The sequence below is a fragment of the Piliocolobus tephrosceles genome, chromosome 10, assembly GCF_002776525.5.
Source record: "Piliocolobus tephrosceles isolate RC106 chromosome 10, ASM277652v3, whole genome shotgun sequence".
Taxonomy (NCBI): domain Eukaryota; kingdom Metazoa; phylum Chordata; class Mammalia; order Primates; family Cercopithecidae; genus Piliocolobus; species Piliocolobus tephrosceles.
Genome location: NC_045443.1, coordinates 7,204,079 through 7,220,154, shown reverse-complemented (window position 1 = coordinate 7,220,154; position 16,076 = coordinate 7,204,079). Strand labels below are relative to the sequence as shown.

Genomic DNA, 16,076 nt, shown 5'->3' with positions numbered 1-16,076 from the left:
AGTAGCTGGGATAACAGGCATGAGCCACCAGGCCTGGCTAATTTTGTATTTTTTTTTATAGAGATGAGGTCTTACCATATTGCCCAGGCTGGTTTTAAGCAACTAGGCTCGAGTGATCTGCCTGCCTCAGCCTCCTGAAGTGCTGGGATGACAGGCATGAGCCACCATGCCCAGCCTGCCCAGGTAATTTTTAATTTTTTTTGTAGATACAGGGTCACACTATGGTGCTCAGACTGGTCTCAAATTCCAGGCCTCAGGAGATCCTCCTGCCAGCCTTCCAAGGCTCTGGGATTACAGGCATGAACCACTGTTCCAGCTGATTCCACGTCTTTAATCTCTTCCTAATCCCTCTCCCTAACCCCTCTGTCCTGTCGCTCTTGCATTTCTTGCCGCCTGCCTCTTATCTTGTTTCCCTAGTGCCAGTCTCTCCCTCCCTCCCTTTCATCAGCCTACACTGCTTCTTTCCGAAAGATCTGGAGCAATCTTTCTGAGAAGCGTAACTGACCGTGTTACTGCTCCGCTCAGAGCTCCTGAATGGCTTCCCATTGCCCTTAGGAAAACGTCTGGACTCTCTGGCTTGGCATTCAAGACCTTTTATAATCTGATTCCTTCTCAATCTAACCCTCTCGTGCAAACACACGGGCACCACAGGCAGGCCATAGCAAACTGCTGCACACACAGTCCCCCAGCCACCTGCTGAATACCTTCTCCCCCGACCCATCTCAGGCCTCCTCCCGTGAGCCCACAAGCTGTCCAGTACCTAGCCTTTATCACAGCACCTGTAACACATTACTGCCTTTAAATGGGACCTGGGTCTTTTTGGAACAGAAGGGAGTGGAAGGCAAACATCACAGATGTACCAGGGTGCTACACTTTATTGCAGTTGTCTTAGGAGAGATAAAAAGGTAGAAAAAGGAGAAAGCGTAAAGAAGAAGAGGACCAGGACTCTAGTGGTGCCAGAGCCATAGTCACAGGGCCAAACGCCTACACCACCCAGGCCTGGACAAAGGTCGTGGCTCCGGGGGAGGAATCCTAGGGCCTGGGGCCTCAGACTGAAGTCTGCTGGGCCTGCAAAGGGCTGGCGAGGGGCTGGTTGTCCTTGCTCATTAAGGGAGAGGCTGTGAGGACTGTGGGGAGGGAAGGCCATGGGAGGAGATGGGGCAGTTCTTTGCCCCTGTGTCCCTGATGCTTCCTCCCAAAGGCAGGGTCCCCGTGCTCCCCACCGCCCTCAAAGGAGAAAGCTTAGTGGGAATGGCACCTGGAATATAGAAGAGAACACCTGAATGAGATGGGGTCGGGGAGGGGCTGCCGAGTGTCTTCATTGCCTTCCGCTTCCCTTTCTCCAGCCTCCTCAGTTCCAGATTTTGAGGAAGCTGTCCCAGGAACCTGTGGCCACAGCCATCCCATCAGCTGTGACTCCCAGGCAGCTGACCCTGTTGTCGTGGCCAGAGAGGATGCCTGAGCAAGAGGGAAAGGAGTCAGCCTGTCTCCAAGCTGATTTGGAAAGCAGTGTGTGCATGTGTGCATGTGTGTGGGGGAGGGCATGTGTGCATGCGTGCGTGTGTGTGCACGTGTGGGTGTGTGTACGTGTGTTTGTGCATGCGTGCCTGAGCACATGCATGCAGGGAACCTAGACTGGGTAGGCTAGGCTCAACCCCTGAAGAAGGCTGAGAGACTGAAAGAGGATTAGCTGTAGGGCAGGGGGTTCTCTCTCAAGAGCTTTGGTTGGGGGAGGGCTAGGATCAGACAGAGAAAAGCTGGAAGCATCTGTGTACTGTGAAGAAACCCGAGGGCACCTTGACAGGTGCTGGAAAGCAGAAGGCAACCGTTCATCTGATTTCTTTGTTTCCAGATGAAGAAACTGAGGCCCACGGAGGAGTGACTTGTGCAAGGTCACTCAGAGTGAGCAACAGAATTAGGATTTGGATTCTGCCCCTGGCCAGTGTTACTTTCATCAGCACCTGGCCTCTTGATAGAGAAGAAGCCATCCTGTCTGACCAACTTCAGGCTAGTCTTAGACGAGCCCTAGGCAGGAGTCAGGGCCCTCGGGCCGCTCCGGATCTCCTTGATTCTGCCTTGATTCCATATTTCCCTGAGGCTGTCTTGCCTCTCAGTGGGTGCCCCTGAAATGCCAGGAACCCAGAACTGACTGGACAGTCATGGCCCACAGATCTCCTAGGGCAGGGAGCAGCCATGGCATTGGGCAGTGGAAAGAGGTTGCTTAGAGCAACACTGAGGGAAGACAGTCCTAGTTGGGAGCCAAGGGGTACTGGATTCCAGGAGTGGAGTCACCCAGGATAGCAGTAAGTCCGAAATGGGAGCCTATGGGGGGTACAGAATGAGGAGGGCGGGCTGGAGAGGGTCCTTCCAGCTGAGGAAGCCGCAGCCAGGGCTGGCCCTTACCCACACGCTCGGACTTCATGGAGTCCCAGACGTTGCAGTTGAAGTCGTCGTAGCCAGCGAATAGCAGGCGGCCACTGAGGGAGAAGGCCACGGACGTGATGCCGCAGATGATGCTCTCATGGGAGAAGCAGATCAGCTCCTGGTCTGCCCGCAGGTCAAACAAGCGGCAGGAAGCATCATCCGAGCCTGTACAGATGGCCTCTCCATTGGGGAAGAACTGAGGGCACGGGCGGCAAGTGGGTCAGGGATCAGACCTGGGCAGCCCACAGCCTCTCCCGCCCTCTGGCTCCCACCTGACAGCTCCAGGGCAAGCCGCTGCTCTCAGCCTCCTTGCCTGTCCCTTCCTTGGTTTGGGATGAGAAGCAGCCCTGCCAACACGTACCACGTGCCAGTGACTTCCCTATGCCCCTCGCCCGCTCTGCACTATACAGCGCTGCAGGCAGGCATCATTTCCATGTCGCAGGCAAGAGCACCAAGGCTTGCCTGCAGTGACCTGGCTAGAAGGGCAGACGGAAGTTGTCCCAAACTCAGACTACACAAGTGGGCTGGATCAGGGTGTGCAAGAACAGGGTCAAGGACAAATGCAAGGCCTGAATCTCATTGCAAGGAAATGTCAGATAAATGGAGGGAGAGTCTATAGAAAACTGGTTTGTACTCTTCAAAAATGTCAATGGCATAAAAGACAAAGGTGGGAAAACAGTTCCGGTTTAAAGGTGGTGACAAAAAAGATACGGCAAGGAAATGTAATGCATGTTTCCGGATTGGATCCTGGACAGAAAAAAACCATAGCTATTATGGACATTTTTGAGGCAGCTGGTGAAATTTGAATATAGACTGTAGACTACAGTATTGTGTCAATGTTAAATTTCCTGATTTTAAGAATCACACTGTGATTATGTTACAGAAGAGCTTTGTTTTAGGAAGTACTTAAGGGGTAAAGAAACATGATGTCTGCAAACTACTTTCAAAAGACCTAGAAAGAAAATGTGTATCTACATCTAAGTGTGTATGTGTGTGTGTATCTATGGCTATTTCTCTACAGAGAGAAAATGATAAAGCAAACGTGACAAAATGGACTGGGCGTGGTGGCTCATGCCTGTAATCCCAATATTTTGGGAGACCGAGGCAGGAGGATCGCTTGAGCTCAGGAGTTCCAGCTCAGCCTGGGCAACAGTGGGAACCCATCTCTACAAAAAAATCAAAACATTAGCCAAGCGTGGTCGCACGCACCTGTAGTCCCAGCTACTCAGGAGGCTGTGGTGGGAGGATTGCTTGAACCTTGGAGGTTGAGGCTGCAGTGAGCCATGATCGCACCACTGCATCCAGACTGGGCAACAGTGTGAGACTCTGTCCCCAAAAAAAGAAAGAAAGAAAGGGCTAGGGAAGGCTGGGCACGGTGGCTCACACCTGTAATCCCAGCACTGCACTCTGGGAAGCTGAGGTGGGAAGATTGCCTCAGGTCAGGAGTTCAAGACCAGCCTGGCCAACATGGCAAAACCCCATCTCTACTAAAAATACAAAAATTAGCCAGGCATGGTGGTGCACACGTATAATCCCAGCTACTCAGGAGGCTGAGGCAGCAGAATGGCTCCAATCCAGGAGGCAGAGGTTGCAGTGAGTCGAGATTGCGCCACTGCACTCCAGCCTGGGCGACACAGTGAGACTCTGTCTCAAAAAAAAAAAAAAGAAAGAAAGAAAGAAAGGGCTAGGGAAGCTACGGGAGGGGCAGAGGATGTGTACTGTATGTGTTGTGGGGAGTGCGGGGGAAGGAGTTGGAGTCAAGCGGGGGTGGGGGGTGCACTCACACAGATGGCGTTGATGTCCGACTCGTGGCCAGTGAAAGTCTGACGGCAGGTCCCCTCTCGCACATCCCAGAGCTTAGCGCTGGCATCACAGGCCCCCGAAATGAAGAGATTGAAGTCAGGAGACACAGCCAGGCTCATGCAGTCACCCGTGTGTCCCACAAATACAGTCTTCTGCTGCCCAGTCTCAATGTCCCACAAGGCACTGCCAAAAGGGAGGGAGACTGTTAGAGAAAGGCCAGGCCAGGCCCACTCCCAAGCCCCAGCACCAACAACGTTCAGCCTCACCACGTGGTGTCCCCCGAGCTGGTCACAATATTGTTGTCATCCAGGAAGCGGCAGCAGGAGAGATAACCTGGAGGTGGGTAGAAGGACAGTGCCCTGGCTGCACAGCCACAGCCCACGGGAAACCCAGGATTCCCTGAACCCCTCAGGAGCGGAGGAGAAGGTCTCTCCCTCACCTGTGTGAGCAGAAAGCTCCCGGCTGACCTTGACATTGCCCTCACGGGATTTGAGGTTGTAGATGGAACACATATTGTCCAGCCCCCCACATGCCACAAAGTTCCCTGATGGGGCATAGGCACAGGTCATCACCCAGGAGGAGCGCAGTGGGATGGCGTGCACCTGCAGGGAGGGTGGTTTGAGCAGAGATGGCACCGGAGCCAAGCTCCCAGCTGGGCAGAGGAGGTTAGGCATAGCGCCCCAGGAAGGATGCGGTGGTGGAGGCTCCGGGAGGCAGGGCTGGTACCTTGTTGGTGGTGTAGCTGTCCCACACGATCAGCTTCCCATCTTGCGAGGCACTTACCAGCAGCCTGCGGAGAGGGCATCCCATATCACGCAAGCCTCGCCTTCCCGCCTTCCTTGCTCCCACTCTCGCCCTCCCATTCTCCGTTCCCCCCAAAGCCTCACTTGGAGTCAGTGGCCCAGTGCATGGCATAGATCTTGGCCAGGTGCCCCCTTAACGTCCGCCGCGTCCGCATCTGGACTCGTCCCACTACCTCTAGGCCAGACACCAGCTGCAGAGAGAGGGGCATTGAATATTGGGGTGAGCAGTTTACATGCCCGGATGTCTGTCACTGATCTATACGAGTTCCTGTTCTGTGCCAGGCTCCAGGTCAGGCCCCCAGCCTTAGAGAAATAAGCCTCTGCCCTGGAGTGTCTTAGACTGATGTGGGAAAGAGATGCACGCATGGCCAGGGGTGTGCTGCTAAGTGTTTAACAAGCACCTCTCCAGTGTTGCTGAGGAAGGTGGGAAGTGATTTCCATGATATGAATACTTGCACGTTGACCAATTTCAAGCTGCCCATGTGAGGTCATTGGAAACAGATTTGGGAAGAGATGCACACGGTTGGCTCTTCCAAGCTGAGAGGAGCCTGCTCTCACCCACCACTGCAGCAGGGCTAGCTTTTTAACTGGGTGCCTGGGGCATCACCGTTACCCTGAACTGCACCTCCTGAAATTTGTGGTACTATGCCCCTTGAGCTCTAACCAGATTTTGGACTTAGGCTGGGGGTCCACAGTGAACAGACTTGATTCGCCATCACTTGCTTTACTATCTTTTTTTAGAAAAATTAAAAACAATTTTTTTTTATATTAAGATGAGATCTCACTATGTTGCCCAGGCTGGTCTCAAACTCCTGAGCGTAAGCGATCCTTCCACGTCAGTCTCCCAAAGTGCTGGGATTACAGGCGTGAACCACTGCGCCCGGCCTGCTTTGTTATCTGGGGCAAGTTCCTTCACCTCCGAGTCTGTTTACTCAAGGTGTAAAATGAGGCTTATCACAGCATCTACCTTACAGAGGCATCATGCAATTAAATGAAATTAGGTATTTATGCAGCTTAACCCAGTATCTGGCTCATAAAAAGTCTTCACTGTTAACATATTTAATCCAATCTAAGATGCATCACTAAGAAGAAAAGATGCTGCCAATTCTAATTGAAACGATGATCCATTGTTGAATGCATCTTGATTTCAGAGATGTCAAAATGTGAAGAAATGTGCATCTTAGAATTGATAAAATACAGTATAGAAAACCAGCAATTAGGCCGGGCGCGGTGGCTCAAGCCTGTAATCCCAGCACTTTGGGAGGCCGAGACGGGCGGATCACGAGGTCAGGAGATCGAGACCATCCTGGCTAACACGGTGAAACCCCGTCTCTACTAAAAACTACAAAAAGTAGCCGGGCGAGGTGGCAGCGCCTGTAGTCCCAGCTACCCGGGAGGCTAAGGCAGGAGAATGGCGTGAACCCGGGAGGCGGAGCCTGCAGTGAGCTGAGATCCGGCCACAGCACTCCAGCCTGGGTGACAGAGCGAGACTCCGTCTCAAAAAAAAAAAAAAAAAAAAAAAGAAAACCAGCAATTAGAGTCTACAAGGGCTTTATCATTTACAAAGTACTATCGCCTCTTCATCTTCAAGGCCCTGGGAGGCGGCTGTGGTGACTCTTGTTCTATGGACAAGAATAGGAACCATGTCTGCATCTTTCCCATCCAATATGGTGCCTGGCTCAGAGCAGGTCCCATTACATGTTGGCTGAATGAATTAATTAATGGGTTTCCTCCCTCCAAGGACACGCTGTACTAAGGCTCGGAGCAACGGGCTATTGTGGCTCAGGGAGCTCCCTGCCCCTCCCCCAGTGCCCTGCCTTCGGCGGGGACAGGGGGTCTTACCTCTGCCAGAGTAACGTCAGCACAGGCTTTCCTGGCATCCTGCAGGGAAAGCAGACATCAGGGGAGCAAGGGCAAGGTGGGGGTGGCGGGTGCATGGGCCTTCAAGGCAGGTTGGGCTTGGGGCACTGGGGCGTGGGGATCTCAAATATGCAAGCCAAGTTTAGAAAGTCCCTGGTCACTTCTAGTCACTCAGGAGCAAACCCAGTCCCCTCCCCCTGAGCCACACTCCCTCATGTCCCCAGCTCTTTTCTGGGGCCCCAGTGGGAGGGCTCTGGAGTTACTGCAATCTGCTTCTTGAGCTGCTCCGCTTCCTGACGCAGTTGCTCCATCTCCCCCATGGCTGACAGGTCGAGGGGTAGCTCTGGCTCCTGCCAGGAACATGGGGTCCGTGTTGAGGAACCCCCACCAGGCTGTGCTTCTGCCCTTCATGCCCACACCAGACTCCAAGACACAGGGCAATGACTGGGTGGCTGCACCCCCTCCCCAGCCAGGCTCTCCAAGTTTGGGGTCCTTTGCATCCAGCCCCAGCCTGCCTGAGCCCTGCCTGCGCCCCAGCCCAGGAGAGCAGAGCCCAGGCCAGCTCCCTCTTACTTGGGCTCTGGCTGGACCTCAGCCGGGTTTCCAGCTCCGGTTCCTGGGAGCCTCCTTACTCCCTCAGCTGCGACGCTTGCGCCCGCCCGTCACCTGCCCAGGCTCTGCTGCCAGAGGAGCTGGCCTGGCCTGGCCTGGCCCCGACCGGCGGGGGGTTGCGGGGGCCTGACAGGGAAGGGTAGAGCCAACCACAATGTCAGGCAAATGAAATCAGCTGGCAGGGGTGGGGGGAAGAGGACAGGGAGGGAGGGAGGTGTGTGGCTTCCAGAGAGACTTGGGCCCAGCCTGGAGGAGGGGTGGGGGCAGGAGTGTGGGGCCGTAGAGAGGAGCAGCCCCCACCACAAGCCTGAGAGGGGAGGGGCTGAAGGGCGCTTCCCTGGTCAGTCTCTGCAGGCAGAGATAAGAGCATCAGGCTCCATGGGATTAGAGCAAAGCTGTGAGTAGATTAAGGGTTGGGGTTTGGGAGGGGTGCAAAGGAGCAGAAGCAACTACAGCTCCAGTGTCCCCTCTCCGGTCCGGGCCCCCATCCGTGGTGATGATCTCGGCAGTCAGGGCCACTTAGCAACCAGGCCAGAAGGCGGGCTATAAGGGTGATAGGTGGCCCCGTTGTCAGTACCTCAAACCGTGCTCCTTAGCTCAGGGTGGTGGGGAAGACGGTTTGGTGAGTGTGGGAGGGTGCAGGCAGGAGCTGAGATTAGAAAGGACTGATCTGGATAATCCTTCTTCTCGACAAACCCCAACCAGCTGCCTCTGGGTCTGATCCTGTGGGGGGAGAAAGGTACAGGGGACCCACAGAGAACGATGGACAGGTCTGCCCCTGTTGTGGGTGGGCAAGGGAAGCCCCGTACCCTGCTCCCAGGCTGGGGTCTAGCCCCCTCCTTGCCCTCTTGCGGCTGCGAAAGCAGGAGTCAGAGAGAAAGCAGGCGGCCCTAAGTCTCAGCAAAAGCTGAGAGGGAAGACAGGGCTTAGACTTGGAGGCCTAAGGAGCAGCTGCCAGGGGCTTGGGTCATTTGCATGAAGGGAGCAGGTGGCTGAGATTTCCCTGACAAATCACAGGCTCCAGGGGCCCCGCCTCTGGGAGGCCCAAAGACACCTGTCTCCTCCCAGGCAAGCCAGAGCCACCCCCACCTCCAGCCATCACAGAACCTGTGATACACTCGACTGGCCCCTGGCTGAGGGATCTTCATGACCTTTATTGCACAGACTGGGAGAGAGCAGCAGGGTTATACCCCCCAACCCCACCATCCTCTTCATTTAAAGCATCAGCCTCCTCCCCTGCCATTTCCGTTCAGGGAGGTACAGTGTTCCCCATCTGTCCGGGGGCTGCAGGTCCAGCAGCTGGGCCCAGTCCCGGCTCCCCAGCCCTGGTGAGCTCCAGGCTACCCTGTGCATTGTCCTCTGAGTCCAGGCCCTTGTGGGTCCCCAAGATGGTGGGGGTGCAGGGACAGAGAGCTTGCTGTTCTGCTCCTGATGTCACGCAGGGGCTTTCTGTGGGTCCTGGCATCAAGATGGCCTTGCACAAGTCAAGTGGCCCCATCCTCAAGGAGCTGGCTCAGCCACTCACAGCTCCTCCCGAACCCGAGGTGCCTTTCCAGCCTTGTCTTGGACCCTCTGGTGCCTGCGGCTAGGGGGCTCTGGGGAAGTGTCTTTGCTGGGCATTTCTTCCTCTTCCTCTTCCTCCTCCTCCTCTGACTCCTGCAGCAGTTCTTTGGCTTCTATCCACTCCTGGGGTTGGGGAGGAGAATGTGGCCAGTTCCCTGCACCCACCTTCCTTGGGCCAGCTCAGCCCCTGCCCCTCACCGACCGTGAGCCTTCTCAGTGGTGCCTGCCCACCCTTCACGCACCAGGAGAACCACATCCCTTCCTACCCCACTCCTTACCTGCTCCCTGTGCTCAGGTGCCCATGTGTGCCACAGCGCCAGGGCACAGCGCCGTCCCCGAGTCACGGCCCACACGCCATGGGGATTCTCCCCACCGGAGCTGAAGGCTACAAGGCGTCCACAGCGAGGACGCACCCGAGCCTGGGGGGATGAGGGCAGGTTCAGCTCCAGGGACCGGCTCTCTCAGAGAACTTGGCCCTCACTCCCTAGAGCAGGATAGGGACAGGGGCACAGAGAAGGTCAGCCCTCTCGCTATCACTTCCCGCTCCTTAATTCAGGGACTAGCTTGGGGCAAATGAGAAATCAGCTTCAACTTGCAGAGCAAAAATGCCAGATTAAGGCAAGAGGAGTAGGGAACCAAAGGAAAAAGGGGTCTCCACGGAGGGTCTCTTGTTGGTTCCTGACCCCCGGTACCCTGATTTTTCCCACTCAGCCCTTTGAACCCAGGGTGTGAAGCAATCTGGGGGTGGCCATGCAGTACCAGACTCTGTGTAGAAGGGGATATGGATATTGAAGCCATTTTCACACCCCACACCCAGATGAAAAATCACTGCCCCTCTCCTCCTACCCAATCCTAGCCCCTGGCGTCTAGAAATTTCCCACTTAACATTCATTAATTGCTTATTATTACCAGGCACTGCCTCATTCTTTTAGGTACATTACCTAAATTACTTCCTACAATGACCCTTTAAAATAGGTACTATTGCCCGGGCGCGGTGGCTCACGCCTGTAATCCCAGCACTTTGGGAGGCCGAGGCGGGCGGATCACGAGGTCAGGAGATCGAAACCATCCTGGCTAACACAGTGAAACCCCATCTCTGCTAAAAATACAAAAAATTAGCCGGGCGAGGTGGCAGACACCTGTAGTCCCAGTTAATTTGGAGGCTAAGACAGGAGAACGGCGTGAGCCCAGGAGGCAGAGCTTGCAGTGAGCCGAGATCGCGCCACTGTGTTCCAGCCTGGGTGACAGAGCGAGACTCCGTCAAAAAAAAAAAAAGCAAAGAAAAGAAAAATAGGTACTATTATTATCACCTCAATTTAGGAAACTAAACCTCACAAAGGCTAAGAATGTGAGTCCCAGTCGAGGTGGCCCTGGTATCTGTGCGCCAGCCACTGTGCTCATCTCACTGCAAAGAGGAAGGACTATTTCAAGTTCCCCAAATCCCTAGAATAGGGCCATGGAGTCCTCGAGGCACCTGCAAGCTGTGCTTCATTCACCCTTCTTTAGGAGGTGAGACCAATACTGATGGCAGGGTTGGTGGGCCCACCTGCAGACCTAGCTACGGGAGGAAGCAGTGGGAGGGCTGGGGAGGCAGGGAAGTGAAAGGGTTAAAAGCACTGGCCATTTCCCTGCATTTGCCTGTGGAACCTTCTGTTTTGAATCCTGACCCCACAGCTGGGCCCTCTGTCACACCGTCACACCCCCAACTCCACGCACCGTGACAGTGAGGGCGTTGGGCTCCGTGAAGAACAGGTCCCCACCCTGGAAGTCATCGTTGAGGTAGAGGAGTCCACTGCGGAGGGAAAAAGGCAAGAGGCAGTGAGACCCCAACCCAGGCCCAGGCCGGCAGTGGGATGACCTTTGCCCACCTGCCTGACCCCTAGAGGGGCTGCCCACCTGTAGTCCCGATAGGTGTAGGCTGGGGGCTCCCGCCAGCACTCTCCTGTGTCGGGGTCCAGGACGCAGTTGTCTGCATGCACTGGGTGACTCAGGTCCATGCGCTGCTCTTGCTCTCCTAGGACACAAAGGGGTCTGGGGGTACCTCTGTGCCCCTGTGCCCATCTGCCACCCTGTGGGCTCATGCCATGCACATCCACCCTGGGGCTCTTGGGGGCAGTGTCCTGTGGGCAGGGCCTGAGCTTGGAGAAGAGCAGTGGGGGTCCCTGTCATACCTTCTATGGCGCTGCGGCACACCAGGTGGGTGAAGGACAGATGCAGAGGCCGTTCCGGGGAGAAGTAGGCCTGGGTCAAGGTCCGCACCCGCTCGCTCACCTCCAGAAGCAGCTTAGCACCCTGACTGCCCACTGTCCCGGCCCGGGCCAGCTGCAGGCAGTGAAAGGCAGCACAGAACAGAGGCCGGCAATGGGAAGGTGGTCTCAGCCCTAGCTCCTGCCCATCTCTGCTGCTCTCCACCCGTAGGTTTGGAGTCCCTCAGCATCCAGCTCTGTCCATCAGCCCAAACTGCTCCTTCTATCTTTCCAACAACAACCCCGGCCCCAGCTCTCAGAACATCCCTTTACTCCATGCTGGGTCCTATCAGGTAGTCTCGGTCCCGAGAAAGCTCCTTCACAAAAGCCCAGGTCCTGGGGCCCGGCTTCCTGCACAGCCTCTCCTCCAGATCTGGGCATCAGACGGACCCGGGTGCCTCCTGTGCTCACCTGTGCAGCCTTAAGCACTGTGAGCCCCTCGAAGCGTTCATGGGGGGTGTGAGGGGAGCGGCGACCACGATAGCCAGACCTGGCTCCAGCCCCAGCTGCATCCTAAATAGGGAGGAGTTTACCGTGGTGTCACTCTCCCAGCCCCTCACTGTCTGCAGGGCTGCAAGACCCTCCCTCCGGCCCTCCCGCTCTCCAGAAGAAGCTAGATGCTCCCACAGTTCTGTTGCGGCTCCTCTTCCTGAGCTGCTGCTCCTTCCCAGAGAGTGCTCCCCGCCATGGCTGCCCGACTGTCCCTCTCTGGTACAGGCTGGAATCCCGCTTACCAAGGGGACTGTGGACACAACTCGGGAGAGCTTCCAGTAAGGGGGCCTCTGAGAGGGTAGGGACAGCTGGGAAAGTGGGGCAGAGCTGGGGACTAGGCAGGAAGGGCTTGGTCATTAATCCCTGATGAGCCAAGAATAGAGGAGTCTCTCTGGAAACAGGACCCTAACAGGAAGTTCCACAGTTAGGCCAGGTCCTGGCAGGAAGCTGACTGGCGGTAGGGAGACAGCATCGGCGGCTATCCCTCTCGTACCTCTTCCCACCTGACATTCTCTTGGAGAAACTGTGGACTCCGTGGCTCCCCCACTCCTTGATACTGAGTCACAACTACCCAGCCACCTACGCGACCAGTCTCACTACCTGGAGGTCTCCTAATATTTGGATGTCTACACTGGAATCATTCCCTTTTCTGACACCCATTTTTTTGTCCGCTTTTTGAATCGGTTTAAGCACCACTATCTAGTTACCCCTGCATACAAATCTCACTTCTGAGAGACACCGAGTCACCCAAGCCATCTAACCTGGGTTTTTTGCTTTTTGCTTTTGAGACTGGGTCTTGCTCTATTGCCCAGGCTGGGGTGCAGTGACGCGATCATAGCTCACTGCAATCTCCACCTCCCAGGCTCCAGAGATCCTCCTACCTCAGCCTCCCAAGTAGGTGGGAGAATATAGGCGCATAGGCCCAGCTAATTTTTTGTATTTTTTGTAGAGACGGGGTTTTACCACAATGCTCAGGCTGGTCTGGAACTCCTGAGTCAAGCCATCCACCTGCCTCAGCCTCCTGAAGTGCTGGGATTACAGGTGTGAGCCACCTTGCCAACCAACAGTGGCACTCGTCAATTACTCCGTTTTCCCGGTCTTTTCTCCCGCTGCATTCTACACACTGCCACTAGAGGGATCTACCACTTCTACAGGTTACTCCAGACTCTGCACTTGGAGGTTCTACAGGAATGCAAAAGTCAACCACTCCTAAAATCCTTCAGTAGCTGTCTACTATACACAGATAAAGCCCAAACTCCTTGGGATGCCACAGAAGACCCTCACTGTCCCTGGGCCTTCACATCTGGGCTCTCTCCCTTCTCCCCCATACTGCCTCTTGGTAACATACACCCTGATGATTTTATGTTCTTTTTACATTAATTAATAAATTTTTTTTTTTTTTTTGAGACGGAGTCTCGCTCTGTCTCCCAGGCTGGAGTGCTGTGGCCGGATCTCAGCTCACTGCAAGCTCCGCCTCCCGGGTTTACACCATTCTCCTGCCTCAGCCTCCCAGGTAGCTGGGACTACAGGCGCCCACCACCTCGCCCGGCTAGTTTTTTGTAGTTTTTAGTAGAGACGGGGTTTCAGCATGTTAGCCAGGATGGTCTCGATCTCCTGACCTCGTGATCCGCCCGTCTCGGCCTCCCAAAGTGCTGGGATTACAGGCTTGAGCCACCGCGCCCGGCCAATAAATTTTTTTTAAAAAATTTATTTTTCGAGACGGAGTTTTGCTTTTGTTGACCAGGCTGGAGTGCAATGGCGGGATCTCGGCTCACTGCAACCTCTGCCTCCTGGGTTCAAGCGATTCTCCTGCCTCAGCCTCCCCAGTAGTTGGGATTACAGGCACTTGCCACCATGCCCACTAATTTTTTTGTATTTTTAGTAGAGACCGGGTTTCACCATGCTGGTCAGGTTAGTCTTGAACTCCTGACCTCAAGTGATCCACCTGCCTTGACCTCCCAAAGTGCTGGGATTACAGGCATGAGCCACCACACCCAGCCAGTGATGATTCTATGTTCTAAGAGCTTTACCGTGTGCTGACTCATTTAATCCTCACAACACTATGACAAAAACACTATTATTATCCCCATTTTATAGATGAGTATACTAGGCTCAGAGATAGTAAAATAAATTGCCCAAGATCACACGGGTAATGACTATTGGAGCTGGCCCTGCTCTCACCCCTGTGCTTGACTGCAGTTCCCAGAATGCACCTTGCTCTTATCCCTCTTAGACCGATTCCACCCCCCATCACCTGGTTAGCTCATCATTAAGACTGAGCTCAAACACCACCTCTCCAGGAAACCTTCTATAACTGTGCATTCCAACACTTCCATTTGGATGAGTACGTTTTTTTTTCTTTTGAGACAGAGTTTCGCTCTTGTTGCCCAGGCTGGAGTGCAATGGCAAAATATTAGCTCACCACAACCTCCACCTCCCAGCTTCAAGTGCTTCTCCTGCCTCAGCCTCCCAAGTAGCTGGGATTACAGGCATGTGCCACTACGCCTGGCTAATTTTTTTGTATTTTTAGTAGAGACGGGGTTTCTCCGTGTTGGTCAGGCTGGTCTTAAACTCCTGGCCTCAGGTGATCCACCCACCTCAGCCTCCCAAAGTGTTGGGATCACAGGCATGAGCCACCGCACCCAGCCCAAGTACATACTTCTTTTACCAAACTTACCACCTGCTTCTATTATGTATTTCCTTGTCTGTTTCCACCTCTACACCGGAGCTCCCAAAGGGCGGAGTCTATAATCATCTTCCTCTCCCTAGAACCTAGCAGTTTCTGGGATACAGCAGCTACTCAATGAGTATGTTACTGAATGAGCACTAACCTGAGATAAGGGTTGAAGCTTCATAAATGGTAGCCTCAACCTGGTGAGTATGAATCATTCAGCCCAAACTAGAAGGAGGGAAAGAAATGCCTGGGTGTCTGCTGAGCCATCAGTCAAGCCAGTAACTAAACTCTTGGCTAACCAAGCAATCCTTACCTGCACACTCATCCATTTTTATGCCTTTGTGGTTTTTGTTTTGTTCTTCCTATCAATTTCTAGCAAAATTTGTAAAATTTGTAAAGAACATCCACCTGTGTCAGCTAAATTAAGACACGAAGGAACTTATCCGCAGCTGAGAGGCAGTGGTAAGCACAGTCCCGGTTGGATAATCAGGACAGGCAGAATGAAGGGGGCAGGCCAAGAGCAAGGGAACAGGCAGTTGTACCCAAGGGTCTTGAACGAGCTGATGAACTTGCAGATCTTCCTACCTTAGCCAGCTGCAGCAGCACCCCACACTCGGCTGGGGTGAGCAGCCCATCCAACACTGCCCGCTCCGACCCATTCAGCTGCCTGGAATCCTGGGTCAAGGTCACACCCTCCAGGAGAAGGACATCTGCCAGGGAAAAGACAGAGCAGAGGTGGCTGAGCAACCCCTAAGGGCAGGCAGAGCAGTAGCTGGCAGCTCCCAGACCCTCCAGGCTCCTGTCTCCTCCCTCCCAGGGACTCACCCTTCCAGTAGGTCAAGGGCTTTGGCTTCGGGGGCTCATGGTCCCAAGACCTCTTCTCTTGATCCTCTCTCAGGGGTGAGAGATGTGCTCAGTGGGTGCACAGGACAGTCCAGACCCAGCCTCCCACCACAGGGCATCTCCTACCTGAGCTTTTCTCTAAGTGCCTCAGGGATGAGAGCTGCAGGGGTCCAGGGGTCCTGTGACAGTCCAGAAAAGCATCATCACCCACCAAGATCAGACCCTGGAATCCCTTACGTTAGAGCTGAAATATCTCGTTAAGGTCCTCCTGTTTCCAGAGAGGGAGACGGAGGTAGGAAGAGCCTGGGAATCAATGTCAGGAGCCCTGGGCAGTGGACCAAACTCTGTAACAAGTACACCTATAACTCGTATAGCACTTACTATCTATCAGCTGGGGGCTATTCTAAGAGCTTCATTTATGGAAATTGAATTTCTCCTTTAAAGTTCACAATAGTCTCATGAAACAGACAATATTAAAGTGCTCATTTTGTAATTGAGAGCCCTGAAACATGGAGAAGTAAAGTAACATGCTCAAGATCACACAGCTAGAAGTGACAGAGTTAGTGGTTTGGTTTTTTTTTTTTTTTTTATTTTGAGACAGAGTCTCACACTGTCACCCAGGCTGGAGTGCTATGGTGCGATCTCAGCTCACTGCAACCTCTGCCTCCCGGGTTCAAGTGATTCTCCTGCCTCAGTCTCCCAAGAAGCTGGGATCATAGGCACCCGCCACCACGCCTGGCTAATTTTTTGTATTTT

General features: G+C 54.2%; 2 protein-coding genes across 4 annotated transcripts in view; both read right to left on the bottom strand.

Annotated features, from left to right (window-relative positions):
- Positions 1-857: 857 nt before the first annotated feature.
- GNB3 (G protein subunit beta 3) lies at positions 858-8,503 on the bottom strand. Of its 3 annotated transcripts, none has more exons than XR_002735674.1 (11): positions 7,464-8,503; positions 7,154-7,240; positions 6,873-6,911; positions 5,115-5,221; positions 4,954-5,017; positions 4,667-4,829; positions 4,494-4,560; positions 4,209-4,410; positions 2,404-2,620; positions 1,259-1,458; positions 858-1,127 (listed from the first exon to the last, which is right to left on the bottom strand). XR_002735674.1 is itself a non-coding variant. In XM_023232423.1 (11 exons), exons 3-11 carry the CDS (start codon positions 7,208-7,210, stop codon positions 1,352-1,354), a joined length of 1,023 nt encoding a protein of 340 aa, XP_023088191.1. In that variant the 5' UTR covers positions 7,211-7,240; positions 7,464-7,628; positions 8,080-8,503; the 3' UTR covers positions 858-1,351. The 3 variants fall into 3 exon arrangements, 2 of the variants coding, with proteins under 2 accessions (XP_023088191.1, XP_023088190.1); XM_023232423.1 differs by having other exon boundaries at positions 858-1,458; positions 7,464-7,628; positions 8,080-8,503; XM_023232422.1 differs by having other exon boundaries at positions 858-1,458.
- Positions 8,504-8,636: 133 nt separating this feature from the next.
- P3H3 (prolyl 3-hydroxylase 3) overlaps positions 8,637-16,076 on the bottom strand; it is a 16,660-nt gene continuing 9,220 nt past the window's right edge. Inside the window, exons 7-15 of the mRNA XM_023232418.2 lie at positions 15,447-15,499; positions 15,303-15,370; positions 15,063-15,187; positions 11,723-11,824; positions 11,237-11,387; positions 10,962-11,079; positions 10,782-10,857; positions 9,344-9,484; positions 8,637-9,188 (exon numbers count right to left, since the gene is read on the bottom strand). Coding sequence (XP_023088186.1) covers positions 9,024-9,188; positions 9,344-9,484; positions 10,782-10,857; positions 10,962-11,079; positions 11,237-11,387; positions 11,723-11,824; positions 15,063-15,187; positions 15,303-15,370; positions 15,447-15,499 — 999 coding nt within the window. The 3' untranslated portion in view covers positions 8,637-9,023. The remainder of the gene's footprint in view (positions 9,189-9,343; positions 9,485-10,781; positions 10,858-10,961; positions 11,080-11,236; positions 11,388-11,722; positions 11,825-15,062; positions 15,188-15,302; positions 15,371-15,446; positions 15,500-16,076) is intronic.